The 14,972-nt window shown below is 42.7% G+C and overlaps 1 protein-coding gene across 1 annotated transcript; it reads right to left on the reverse strand.

Moving 5' to 3' along the window:
* Positions 1 to 871: 871 nt before the first annotated feature.
* On the reverse strand, positions 872 to 14,643 carry LOC311007845 (brain-enriched guanylate kinase-associated protein; the record flags this gene model as incomplete). The annotated part of the gene is made up of 6 exons (XM_084001203.1): positions 872 to 2,293; positions 6,206 to 6,286; positions 7,097 to 7,204; positions 10,047 to 10,113; positions 11,806 to 11,967; positions 14,546 to 14,643. The coding sequence occupies 6 exons, from the start codon at positions 14,641 to 14,643 to the stop codon at positions 872 to 874; spliced, it is 1,938 nt and encodes a 645-aa protein (XP_083857329.1).
* Between the last annotated feature and the right edge of the window lie 329 nt (positions 14,644 to 14,972).

Here is a 14,972-nt window from a genome sequence, read left to right on the forward strand (position 1 = left end):
CTTAATGGGGTGTGGGCATCCAAATCTGAGGTAGAATGGGTGCAGGAAAACCTCTCCGTGGGATAAAGAAGAGCAAAAAACAAAGTAATACTGACTGCTAAGACAGATCTCAAAACGCTCCATCAATAACAATATAACACACCCATCAATACTGTCAACTTCAACCAACAGAAGAAAAACAAAATCTATGTTTCCTGTTGTTCATTTGAGTGATAAATAATTATTTTTGACGTCCTCTTATGTTTGATAACATTCACATTTAAATCCTCACAAGGCCAACACTGTGTTTTCAGTCGGGTAAAAATAATGACTGAAACAAATCTATATGCACTTTACTTTTTACTTTATGTATCTTTCTCAAATAGGTTTCAAATATAGTATTGGCAGTTTTTTAATTTATGTACAAGTTCCAGGTTTAATCAAGAAGATTTGCATTTAGTGTGGTTGTTTTGGATGTACAGTATCTCTTGCTGACAGCCACATACAAAATATATCACTCAATTTGTAGTTACAAGTATATATTTATACATTTGTAATTTAAATACATACACATTCTTACAAATTTAAGGGCTGCTCGAGCTCCACTTCTCCTCCTCTAGTCCCACATTCAACTGACTGATCTGCTCTGGACAACTGTTAATGTAAACTGTCGCCATCCACTGCCATACAATCTAAGCTTTTAGATGATCAGCAATAGTTTCATGTTCATGGTAGTGAATCGTTTGGCTCCTGGCTTCTACTCAAACCATTTTCTATCAAAATGGTTGGTCGTGCTAACAGAAGGTTGCAGCAGCAGCTGGACACGCGCCGCGACTTTTTGCGTCTTCCTCTACATCCTATCGAAGAATAAACCTGATTGGGAAAAGTCCTTTCAGTTCAGAAGCGTTCCGTAAAGCTGCGCCTTGGTCAGACTGTCCTTCCTGGAAAGTCCCAGGGAGCCAAATTTTTGGTTGTACGGTGGAGGAGGAGGGGGCGGCGGCGGCGGCGACTGGCTGGGCTGCGCCGGCAAGCTGTGCATCTCCGCTTGATAGTGCTGCAGCTCGGCGGCCATCTCCAAGGACCTCTGGTTGAGCGACTCGGTGGAGCTGTTGGGGCTGGGGTCTGCGTAGTCTGTGCTCTGGCACGCTCCGCCGGCCGCCACGTTGCCCTCCCTGTCTTTGGAGCTCCCTGAGTGGTAGAGGCTGTGCTCCGACCCCTGACTGTCCTCCGCCGCTCGGTACACGTGGGCCTGGCTGTGCGCCGGCCGTAGCCCCGGGCTGCACTCGGGGCTGGGGCTGGCCGCCACCCACACCGGGTCCATGGCGCCGGCCCCGTGGGGATAGTAGTCGCCCCCCTCCTGGAAGCTGCTGTAGAGGGGCCCCAGTCGGATCTTCGCGGGCCGCACGGAGAAGTGCTGCTCCGAGAAGCTGTAAGGTGAAGCTCGGCCCGGGCTGCGGTAGCTGTGGGCGCTCAAGTCCTCCACGCTGAGCTGTCTCCACCGACCGATCAGCTCCTCCTCTTCGGGCGCTAGTGTGCTACCTCGACGGCTGTCTCCGTAGGCGACGCTCGGGGACGAGGAGGGAGGCAGGGGCTCGTAGGGTTCGCTGAAGCACGAGGACATGGTGCGACTGTAAACGGGCGAGCTGCCGTTCTGGTGGTGGCTCATCTCCGTCTGCTGGAAGGGATGAGCGTTGGCGAAGCCTCTCGGACTGTCCCTCTCCCAGGACGAGTCGCTCTTCCTCTCGTAGTCGCCCGCATCCCTCCAGTCCATGTAGAGCGAATGATGGCGAGGGGACGAAGCTACGCTGCTGGGTGGGCCGTTGCCTTTGTCCTCGGACCCCCCGCCGCTGAAGCTGGAGTAGGAGCTGGAGCCGGCGCCCAGAGTAGCGGGGAATTTCGCGAAATGCTCCTGGGAGAAGCCGGCTCTCAGCCCGACCGACCCCTCCTCCGGGGTGCTGTCGGTGGAGTTCTGCGGCCCGTACAGCAGCTTCCTCTCGCCGTGGACGTCCATGCTGGGTCTCCGCTCGCGGTGCCGCTCATCGGGGCAGTACAGCGCCGTGTCGCTGCTGTACAGGTCGGATTTGTAGGCCGCGCGGAGCCCCAAGCGCCCCCCCGGGCCCAGGCTCTCCAAAATAAAAGCATGGTCCTGGGCTTGGGGGCTCGGGGAGCGGGAGGCCTGGCTGCTGCTGCAGGCCTCGTCCGGCTTCTCCAGCACTTTGGCAATGAGAGAGGCCGGGACGGTGTCGGGGTAGGTGTGGCAGAGAGGAGACTCCTCCATGTGCATGGTCAGTCGCTCCTGAAAATCAGCAGGCAGCTAGAAGCATCAGAGAGAAGAGAAGAGAAGAACAGGAGCACACGTGTTTAAAGAGTGGCTGTAGAAATTATGTACAATACCTTATGCTAGTCAGTGCATATAATTAGCTGTACAAAATGTCACCCTGGCCATTGGCTTAATGTGGTTTTCTGGTCAGGCGGCAAATTCTGAATCTGAAAAATGAAAACAACATGGAAGTACTTAAAACCTAAAAACTTCTTCAAGCCTGGCTCCAAAAACAAGTCATTCCCCATAGACTCCCATGTTAAATCCAGCTTTACAGCAGAGATAAACATGTTTACAGACACAAACAGAAACACTTTTGGTCTCCAGGGCTAATTTCCAGCTTTATGCTTTGTGGAGGGGGGTGGGGGGTTGGGGGGGTTATGTAACACACTAATTTAAATTTTATGAAGGCTTAAAGTTCTGCATAAATGAGGGCGTGACATTTTGAGTGGCAGATGTGCAAGCATATGGTTGCCACTAGCCGTCATGCACTTAAAGGGGACACATTATGGAAATATCACTTTTTGAAGGCTCTTTAACATGTATCTGGGTGATTGTCTTGCCTTCCGGCCCCTAAAATGTGAGACCTGACAAAAACATCTGTAATTTTTAGGCTCCACAGGTTGAAATCCATGTGGTTTTACGAGCTGTTCCCTCAGTTGGTTGCCAATGATGTCATTAGTTTTCAAATTTGCATAACCCCACCCCTACCTGGTACCAGTAGAAGGGGCGGGGCAAGCAGTGGCTCATTTGCATTTATAGGGACATGCACTGAAACCAGCCGTTCTGAACAGGGCTGTTTTGAGCGGATGAAAAGAGCTACGTATTTTGAATGAAGCATGTCACATACATGTCTTTAAGACACTTGGGAACTATTTTAATTTGTGGAAAAGGGGCATAATATGTCTCCTTTAAGTCTGGGCTCCACACACAACAAACCTTCTTTGCCCATTGGCGACAGCAGAACAGCCTGCTCTGAGCTTCAGACAGTGTAAACAGGCCTTAACAGGGATAAACACTCAATGAAAACATATTTATCAGCTCATATTACATTAAATCTTTTAAATCAATTACTCTGTAGAAATGTGGATTTCTACACACTTACTGCACTATGCGTGTCAGTATGTCACACAGAACACCAAGTTATTTCCAAGTATGTCACAACAACATATATTTGTGTGTGTTTAGTAAAGAAATAAAGTTAAAAAAAAATTAATAAATAAAAAATCAGTGCATCAACAACAGAGGAAAATAAATGTCAAAATGAAGGCTGAACTGAGTCGCCTTCCTCGGAAGAAAGACGAGTGCTATTCTGAGCATTTCCCAATAAAAAGCTTATATCCACTATCTGTGCCTCTCCATAGCAACAAGCATTAAGCCAACTGCAGCACATCATCAACAGGAATCTAGTCAGTTGTTCCTAATTGGCAATGAAAGGCAAGCTAATTATAACTTTGTAGATAGAGAAAAAGACAAATACCAGAGAGAAACTTTTTTTTTTTTTATCGCAACACTTTTATTACAACTTGGACCAAACTAAATGCCACTTAATTGCTGTCCACACATTTTTCATTTGGGTTTGTTTTGACCAAGATCACAATTAGCTTTTATGTGGCGTTCAGAAATCCCCAGCCCAATCATTCCGTGCCCCCTCTGCTTGTTTTGCAGCAAAACAAACGACTAAAGCACTTCAGTAGGAGCTGAAGAGCCACTGCACTTCTCAAAATGCTGCAGCGCCATTCATCAATATGCTTTCGATTAGCTTCCACCCACAGGACCGGCAGACATACAGTGAGCGCATGTATAGCCTCTGACCCCCATTATGTTTGGCAGTGAGCCCACAGAACAGTTTTTCACTCCATAATACGTCCTATACTGCGCATAGCCGCGGTGGTGTGCATGTGTTTGTGCAGTATATGTGCTGGGGAGGGCGGGTGTTTTATGTGCCTTACGTAACCAAATGTAGTTTGCATTGATATTTCCATTCAGCTATATGGGTAAAAGTGTGTGTGTGTGTGTAGAAAAAGGGGTGTGTGTGTGTGTGTATTCTCTAACCTCATGGACACTTGCCAGCTTTAAAATCTACTCTTGTCACATGGGCGAGACACAAGCTCCCAGGGCTGATGCAGTGGGAAGCGACGCCAAGCTGCTCTGATGTTAAAACACTTATCAATACTCCCATGCATTTCCAGCGCGATGTGCGACGCTGCGGTGCACTCTGTATTTACATTTCCTCTGCTATTGTAGATTCAGCCCCTTGAACAGTTCACTGCCTTTCACTTTTGTGCACAATTTGCCACAGAGTGGTTTCTGTGCTGCTCCGCGCCTAATCATTGTCAAACAATTACATGATCACCCAACTCAGTGCGGTATAATTACACTCTGACTTTTGCGACGCATATTGAGTGACAGGAGGAGAAAGACTTAAGAGCCCCGGTTTACTTTAGACTCCTCTGTCTCAGAGACGGGTGCAAACAAAGGACTGGGCTATTGTTACTTTTCATATCCAAGCCCACATGTGATTCTGTGAGCACAAGGCGAATGTGATAATTTCACTGTCTCAATCTGTGGAGTGAAGCTACACAACAGTTTTAATATGGATCTAAAACTGGCCAAACATGAACCATTTTAAAAACCTGGTTTTCACAGGGTGCAGGGATGATGGAGGGTGGTAATCATCAGGTGTTTTTAGTGGTTATTGTTTGTTTAATTATTAATTCAATGGTTTAATATTAATTCCAGCTTCTTTCACTTTTGTTTTTAGAAAATAATTGATGTAAAATGATATCCTTTCTACTTCCCACTTGTTGAACAAATTATTAAGTGTTTGAATTTCTTTGACAAATGTATCATTATTATTATTAGTAGTAGCAGTAGTAGTAGTAGTATAAGTATTTGCTGTTTGACCTCCATTCCTTAAATTTTCATTTTTAGTAAAAAAAAAATGTTATTATTATTTCTTACATATTTGAATTAAACATTTTCAATCAATCTATTAATCAATCAATCAATCTCTCTATTGTTTGACACACAAAAAGCTTGAAAAGATTATTATTGAAAACCAAAGGTATTTTAAATATTAAGTGGCCAGTGTTGAATTGATCAAAATTTGAATTTGACAGAGAAAATGAAAAGAAATTTGACTTCATGGTAGGAACGATCTCAGTGGTCTGGAGAAATACTACATACCATTCAATAAGCCAAAAGTATAAATGCAAATACATTATATCTTATATGGACATCAGACTGTTACTCCATTAATAATGTGGTTATGTGTCTACACTGTAGCTTGGTTAAGCTCTGTAATATTACACCTTTTTCTTTCTTCTAACAGGTGAGTGTTATTTAGCAGGAAAAAAAAACACCCTCTTCAGTCTGTGCCCTTCCTGCAGTGACCTACAGTAGTCATCGCTCCACCAAGTCTCCTCTCTTATCTCTGCTGCTTCACAAAGACCAAGATGACCTTCAGTTACAGTCGAGCCGGCAAATTTCTTTTTGCCCGCCTCACGCCAACGAGTTGAAAATTCAGCTTACTGCTGCTCACGAAACTCCTCACTCCTTACAGCTCATCTTTCCCGGTAATCACAGCTATTTCACCAAATATTTCCTTCTTACCCGACTTCCACTGTATTGAAAAATTATTGACTTTTCTCTTCTATGTAATTTTCTGGGTTAACATCAAATGTCAGTGCAAAAAGCCTGAAGCTCTTACGGGTCACAGCCTCGGTTGGATGTGAGCTTTGTGAAGCAAAAATTGAAATGCGGTCTGGTTAAGCTGCTCTGGATTAGACTGAAACCTGCATACCATGAAAGAAAAAGGTGCAGTGGATTTAACTGAAATAAAAAAAATAAGATCTGAGTTAAAAATGAGACTAAAAGACATGTAAAAGTCAGGTTAAGGCTCACCTCGGAGAGCTGGGCTCTATAAAGAGACTTGTTGCACTGGAGAAGCTGAGCAGCCAGGTTACAGTCCTTTCTGTACAGATCCTATGGAGGCACAGCACGACCACAATTAGAGGAGATAACAGGGATAAATGCTGGAAAATGCTGCTGATGACTCGTTTCCTGGTCTCTACTGAAACTTCTTCATCTCATCTCTTCACCTTCATTGTGATTGCCCTTTTTGTTGTTGTTTTTTAAAATCTTTTATTGACTTTTATTGACAATCCTGAAACCAAGATGATAATTTCTAGTTTTCCTTCTATAACCTTATATTATTAGTTACTGTACACATTTAATTTGGGGAACTTTCATCACTTGAATTTACTATAAATGTTGCTAATATCTGTAGTAGTATTGTTACTTTGGTTATTGTGTATTTCTAGAGGGATTTTATAAAATTAAACTACTACTATTATTACTGGTCTAATATATTAAATTGTCATTTTAAAACATGTTAACTGTTACAATTAGTTATCATTATAAATGTAAATGTTTACGCCCTCATTGCATGACAATAATTTTAATTCTGTTTTCATTTTTCAGTGTAACTGTATCAGAGCAGCAGTAAAGTCAAGACGACACTGTGAACTCTGAGAAAGTGAATACATTTGTGTTGAGCTGGTTAAAGACTATTGTGGACTGACGAACACCACCGACCACAAACTGTTGTAGTCCAGAACTAGAACAGAAAGGAGCCATGAAAAGAAAACAACAACAACCAAAACCTGCTCGGTTTGTCATTATTACGACAATATCTCGTTACAATGAGAACAGAATCTAAATCTAAGGAGAATTTACAGCTCATTTCATTTGTTGGGTTCGAGGACGAGCGATTCCTACTGGACTCTTACTCACATTGTCCTCCTGCAGCTTCTCGATGGTGAGCTTGGCCTCCATCAGGTGGTTGTTGAGAACGATGATCTCTCGGCTCAAGGCTCGCTTCTCGTCGTCATGGTGCTGGGACTGACGATAACAAAACAGACAGGAGTTGTATGAAGCAGCCACTTACAGCTCGACTTTAGTTATGTTTTTTTTTTCGGATGCACATTAATTAGGTTTGTGCTAAACATCTAAAGGGCCGGCTTTCCACTTTTATTCACACTGTGCATGAGAAACAACATGTGCCAAGAATCTTGAATATTACGCAACAAAGGTTTCTGTGTCCAAACCTCGGGACCTTGGGCGCTTCGAGAGAGCAAATCCGCTACTTTCAAAGCTCAACCATGAAGCTGTGTCCTCTGTCTGAAGCCGGGTGCATACGATCCTGGCTCTAAATATAAATACAGGATGAATACACTAAAGATACACTACGCAGTCTCACACACAGTCGGGGTTGAAGAGGTGGCAGGAGATGCTGCGTGCGTGCGTGGCTGTGTGTGTGTGTGTGTGTCTTTCGGTTAATACTGGTAACCAAGAAACTAAAGCATGACGTCAGTAAACCGAGCGCTCGAAAGAAGTAAGTTTTCCTTTTCGTTGGCAGAAATGTTTGTTTTCACTGAGCACTTTTTGTTTGCTGCTGTTGAAGAGACGACTTTGCATTCGGTGTGATGCTGCAATAATGTGAACACAGGCCAGATTGTAAGTATTTGGACAGTTACACTTTGAATGTGCTGAAACACACACGCCCGTGTTGCTGTAGACATTTTTTCTTCTGGTTTACTGTAGGTGTGCAGAAGTTTTTTTTTTCTTTTTCTTTTTTTTTTCTTCTTCTTCCGTCTCTCATTCCCTGGAAAACTGTGTCTGTGGGAGTAGAAGCACTCAAAGTACATCGCTGTGTTTATCTGTCTTGTAATTACATTCCCTATAGTTGAACGAGGCCAAGGGGTCAGATGGGTTTGTGGCACCTCTGGAGTAAACAAGCTTTACGATTACAGAGAGACTTACTCAGCACCTCTCTCACCCTTGAGGAGGGAAAACTACGTGAGATGAATCAATAACGGCTGATGAGGAAGCTTCATAGAAAAATATATTTATAAACTATAAAGCTGTTGGACTTTATTTAAAAAATGGCAATTTTTATTCCTACAAATACCTCGGTGACCTTCAGCTCCATATTATCCGTACCTGGCATCTCGCATTATAATCATGACGGTTGTGATTATTATCTCGTGCGGTAACAAACCCTCTCCTTAAGCGTTTTTCAGCCGTGTGCTCAACAGCGAAAAAAAGGCACCTGATGGTCATACAGTGTTCTCAGGCAGCGGGCTAGTTAATTGTATCTTTCCACCGGCAAAAGCAAATGTCTGACAAATGAAGTGAGGTGCGGTGAGCGGAGGAACAATGGGTTTGCTATCACTCTGCCACGGGAAGGAGGACAGCCAATTGTAATAAGCCATAATTAACGTCAGTGGTACCAACAGCAGGGCATTCATATTCAAATTGTCTCTCCAAGTGTTCTGCGCCATCTCTAAACCCCATGACTTGCTTACATGCTGCTCTTTCTTCAGTCTACAGGTACTTAAAGGAGAATTCCAGTCATTTTCTAAGAAACTCTCTACAGCTCTCGGTCACCGAGTTCGAAAAATATGTGCAGACCGGACCTAGCTCTCCTCCTGCTACACTGCGCTACACTGCAGTTAAACAGCAAAGTAATGGGGGCAGTTCTTCTAACCGCGACTTTGTCCTCTATATAATGCTCAAAATATCACTACAAATGCACTACAAAAGGAGGGGGAAATGATTTTGGATGGGAAAAAACGCATCAATATGAATATAACTGCTTTTTTTCCCCATCCAAAACCATTTTTTCCCTCCTAAATCCATGTTTTCCTAGCAGCTCAAAAGTCGACTAGTATAAGGTCTACTCAGGAAGCTAGAGTAAACAGAGGTACGTGATAAAAAACATACGTTAACGCTGCTCTCTCATATTAACGGAGTTATGCACACTCAGTGTTGTGTGGTAAGGAAATGGTGGATGTTGCAAAGCATTTGTAGTGATATTTTTGAGCATTATATAGAGGCCAAAGTTGCAGTTAGAAGAACTGCCCCCATTACTTCGCTGTTTAACAGCAGTGTAGCTCAGCTAGCAGGAGGAGAGCTAGGTCCGGTCTGCACATATTTTTCTCAGATTTTTTTCCTATGGTCGCACTCGGACCTAGAGCTGTAGAGAGTTACTTAGAAAATGACCGGAATTCTCCTTTAGCCTTCCTCTTGTGTTAGGGTCACCACTGACCCGTTTTTAGGTTTTTAATGCATAAAAGTACCACATGAGTTTGTTTATTGCATCAAGGCTTTTTGACTTTGTCAGGAACCTCTATTTAAACTAAATTAAACTTTTTTTTTTTCACAAAATTCTAAAATGCTCTGGTAAAATTTGCGTTGTTAGGGTCGGTTTTGACCCGGTTAAAAAGTGCAAAACCAACCATTTCATGGATAAGGAAGCCTAACAACATAACCAAGAGATGAGAAACAAATGGATCATGATAATAATTGTTTTTAATGTGTTTTATAGCTGATTTAAGACTCAGGTCAAAACTGACCCTAACACCATAGATGGTAGCAGAAAGCTGACAAGAGGAAGGTTCAATTGAAATCAGGGTATACTGACAAAAAAAGCCCCAGGGGCCCACACCACAAATATTAAAACCAACATTTTCATGGATAAGGACCAAGAGATGAAAAACAAAAACAAACAAAAAAAGTTTTTAGTGTATTTTACAGCTGGTTTAAGACACGGGTCAAAACCGACCCTAACATTCGCAGAAAGCTAACACAAGAAGAAGGTTAACTGCAAGCATATGACTGGATACACACACTCTCTCTCTCTCTCTCTCATACGCACACATGTAGGCACTTGAACACTTACGTCTCTGTGGATCTTCTCCTCCAGATCTTGGTTGATCCTCTGCAGTGCCGAGTAGCTGCTCTGTATTCTAAACGACACAATAAAATAAACTCACTTGCAGAGAGCGGTTTGTACAGTCGCATACAGCACCACGTGTAACCGTAGCAGCTGGAGACCTCTACAAACTCAGAATAAACTGTTTTGGAGAGGTCATGCACTTCATAGCACTTGTGGAAGTAATTTTCCACACCTCGCTGACCTCACTTTACTGATACGATGATTTAGTAAATGTTTTATTCTGTTATTTGGGATCCGGGAGGCAGAGAGGGCGAATAATAGGAATCTTTCTCTCTCTCGCGCTCTCTCTCTGTGACATGGAGCATCATGAACTTTTGTACAGTTGTGAATGGTCCTCAGAGGGTGTTATGCTAATGACTGTGCGCCATCGAACAGAGTAACTTTTCAACAACTGTTAATTTATTGAATTGGTGAAACATGCTCATAGTGGATTAAAAGCAAAACTTGTAACATTCCCACCAGCTTCAGTTTGATTAGTTTGTGTTAGACTCTTGGCTTTCATTGTGAAAGTTTGCATACTTATTTAGATTTTTGGTCTTATATGCATTTGACTGCCTTTCCAGTAGCCTCTTACATTTAATTTCTCATGATTTAATGTTTATTCTCTTATAATCTACAAGAGCAGTTCCAGTTAATTGTGTGTTTTTCTTTAGAAAGCAGGAAACCCATCCTGTCTGCGGTTGATATCCCAGTAATGACACTTGCAGTTTATCACTTTGCCTTGCGCTTTATGAAAGGTGATAAATCTCACACCATGTAAATAAGTCAGCTGGTTGTCATTAGCAAAAAATAATTGAATAACTCGCTGTCTCCTCCACAGTTTATTTAATCTCTTCTCCGTTTTAAAGCTACTGTTTAATGGTCCAGATGTCAAGATGTCTGACTTCAGACACCCATGGTTAAATGCTGAATTTGGAAAGTTCAGTGAAGCATTATTCTGTCTCATATAAATGGAGTGAAAGTAATTCAAACTTGGATGTGTTATCCCACTGGATCATTTTTATTAAAAAAAAAAAAAAAAGTATTGGCCTCTGTTTAAAAATATTATGACATGTTTTTGATGCTATTTGTGTGTGTTCTTATGTGTTATTGTGTCATCTGTCTCTCTGTGCTGTAATGAGGTTTCTGTTACAATAAAGATGCCAGACTCTCAATGAGATCTGCTAAATGAGATCAACTAAATCTGCAAACAACCCAATTTCTGACTAAATTGATTGGTGGTGGCAGGAATACTTCTACTCTGAGGAATATACTGTTCTTTACATCTGCTACATTTATTCGTCCGCTACAGTCAGACGTGACATGTCACCTTAAGAGTTTACAAGAAAAAACACTCAACCAGCTTCTCTCAGTTTTCTCTGGTTGTCTCATTTTAATATAAGTTCAAGGCTCAGAGAGGTAAGATGTCCAAAACATGAATAAAGATTATTGCAGCAAAAACTTGTCTTGACTTATTTATACCCCAATAATTACCCTCTGGCCCCTCTAATTTATCTTGTGACCCTCCTAAAGGAACCTGACCGCAAGGTTGGGCAATGCAGGATTAAATTAGAAGAAGGTTCCCAGTAGAAAGTAATTAAATCTATCTCTGAGTTTCTTTGCGGTATTGGTACTTTTTTTTTTTTTTTTTTTTTTATAAGTGAAGGATCTGAGCATTTCTTCCCCTTTTAATAAGTGTTGTTACAGTATTTGGGCGACGAACCTGCGCAGTTTATCAGTGAACTTGTCCAGCTCCTCCTGTGCTCGGCGCAGCTCTGTCTCCAGGTACTGCCGCGTGGAGTCGAACTCACTCTGCAGCAGCTCCAGCTTGTGAGTTGTGTAGGAAAGTCTCTTCCGTAAGTCCTCCTTCTGCTCCAGCAATGAGCTGCACACACACACCAACACACACACACAGAGTAGATGATTGTGTTATGGGCATGTCTTGGGGGGAAAACAACCTTGTAGCCTGGGTATATCCTTATCTAAATGAACTTATCAGGGTCTACATATCTTTTTAATGCACCCCTGAATGGCCATGCGGTGGAGATGAGAACATCATGAGAGGGTGATAACACCGTGAGTAAAAGTGCTTTGTATGTAGAAAACATGAAAACCAAAACACAGATCTCCAATTAAAAACCCAAGCAAGGATAGAGAACCTTTTGGATCATTAGATCTTTAACCATCAGAGCATTTTTTTTTTTTTCCCCCTTTTCTCCATCTCCAGTATTAAAGCTCTGCAGCACATCACAGAAACCCAATCATCAGTGAGATTGGTCCCGCAGAAAAAAAAGAAAAGAAAAAAAATGGATGGTGTAATCTGTGATGAAATATGAGCCAATGAACTCTAATACATCATATGAATAGACTGTGAAGGCTCGGATTTACCAAACAGCCAAACCCCCCCCCCGTCCACATATGCACACACACACACACACGTACACATGTAATTCAGTGAGACAGCACAATGATGACTATTTTTAGAGTATGAACGTTACCTGGGTTTCAATCTAATAAAAGGGCAAGTGTGAGTGGGGAAAGAGGAAATGTCTGTTGCGGTGATGGATCCGAGTGTGTGAGCGGCCGGGCCTAATGGACCCTGTATTGACGGACAGATGGAGGAAGGAGGGTAATGACTCTATCTAGCAGCCGGATAACAGATAGCAGGGAGTGGATGGAGATGTGGTCAGGTTGCTCTTTTCACTTCCTCTTTTTTTTGTGTCTGTTTCTCTCTTTTTTTAACACGATTATAGACGCGGAGAGAGGGTGGGGGCTGAGAAAGAGAAGAAGAATATCAGGGTCTGCTTGGTTTCAATGGGTTTTTCAGGTCTCACTAAGTGGAGGTATCATCCAGTTTCCATCTCATTAATATGAGGCCAGTGCGCACTTACAGCACTTCGCTCCGTTAGACTACACATTATGAATCTAGCTGCTTCTCCAGAGACTTGCCATTTTAGTCAAATTTTTTATTTTTTTTTGTCTTTAGCTGGATTATTGGTTACACAAATTCCTGATATCAATTATACACCCAGAATATCTAATAGTATAATAAAGCATTTGACACATTTTATACTATATTGTCTTTCTTTTGTTTTCTCTTGCATTTGTAGGATTCAAGTGCTGTCAGGCAACTTTCATGTTTGTGATAAATAAATACTGATATTGATTGATTCATATGGAGATGCAGCAAATACGTGCTGCAGAAAGAGTCTTTTCTCGGAAGCAGAGCTGCTCCGGAGGCAAAAGAGATCTCACTGGCCGAGTTAAATGTCGAAGGGCGAAGAGACGAAAATAACAGCTCTGGCAACAACAGGTCCCTCCTGCAGCCGGAGAAATCATCAGGCCATTTGTTTTGCAAAAATGACTGAAGTTTGGGCAATTTTAATTGGTTAAAGTTTGTAGGTGGCCGTCATTGTTTACAGAAACTTAAATTTGACTTTTGGGCAGTGAAAACAGAAACACCCCCCACACACACACTCTGAGAGGTTCAGTGGCAGTCTGATATTCACACAGAGAGAGATAAAGTCTCTGTGCAGCAGTTCACTGCAAACGAATGTGTGTTCAAATGCTAAAAGCTACTGATGCAACTTTTTCACAGGACATAGTCAGACAGTATGTAAAAGCAAATATGTAGCAACTACAAAATGCACAGTGGCTGTATTAGGTTTAGTTGCCCTGGTGTTCGTGCTGGTTCATTAACATTTGAATATTACAGCTACTGTTGATGTTACCTGTGCTCTGCTGTGGAAAAGCTATCGACAGTTTTCAGTATGGTGAATTTAGAGAGAAGATTTGGTGTAAAAGATTTGTTCACACTGTTCATTAAAAACATCAGCCTACTTCCGCATTTTCAAATGAGCGAAGACAGTCGTCATTTCTACAACTGTTAGAGTTTGCTTTTCAAAACAAGTCATATTTGGACATATTTGAAAAGTGCTTTTCCTACAAGTGAAATCAGAAATTATAATGTCTCGCTGGAGCCGGATCGTTGTTTACCAGAGTTTACAGGGGAGAAGTGCAGCATCTGCAAGCGAGTGGGTAAGAAATACCTGCCTACAGAGTGATTCAATGACTAGATGGCATTTTAGTGCTGCATTACCCAAAAGCCCCCACCTCCTCACCTCCTTGCTTCTCTTTGATTGGCATGGCATTAGCAGGGGAATACAGGTGTTTGTTGTTTGATAGAGGATGACTTTACGTGAAGTAGCTCCAGGGATGAAAAAATCCCCCATTAGTGACCTCCTCTGCGAGCGAGAGCTGAGTCAGACGTAATGAGTGCTTTCATTCCGGTGAGATGAGATGACGAGGCAGCATGACTCCTGGGCTCGGAGAGAGGCGGCATGAGGCTGCTTTAGCACCACTGGACGGCGAGAGGAGACACCTCGTGGGCGGGTGAACGGACAAACAGATAAAAAAGAACGAGGACGGATGGAAAGATGGCGTCTCAAGAGATTCGCTCTTACCTCTTTTTCGGATGTTTGCCGCCATTTCGGGGGACTTTTAAGGCGGTTTTGCCAATGTATATCTTTTTCATGGTTTGTCTGTGTTCCTTCCCTCTCATGTGTTTATAGGGGTTGACCACAGGGAGCCGGCATGTGTGTTAGTTTCCCCAAAGGAGAGCAGCTAAGTCTGGCCTGCAGAGTTACTGAGTGTTCTACCTGTGTTGACCCTGCCGAACAAAGAAAACAGACAAGTTGGCGATTAGTAACTACGGTTCAACCAGAGATCCTGCGTGAAGGACAAAGTTGGTGTTAAAAATTCTGGACTGATGCTGGCCAATGTTTTTGCAATGATAGTCCCCTTTAATGACAAAATCCCTCACAGTTTTGTCCTTGGCAGGAAGAGAAATGCTGAAACAGCATTAAACTCCACTTCATTTTGAAGGTTAGC

Source organism: Trachurus trachurus (genome assembly GCF_905171665.1).
Source record: "Trachurus trachurus genome assembly, chromosome: 24".
NCBI classification, from domain to species: domain Eukaryota; kingdom Metazoa; phylum Chordata; class Actinopteri; order Carangiformes; family Carangidae; genus Trachurus; species Trachurus trachurus.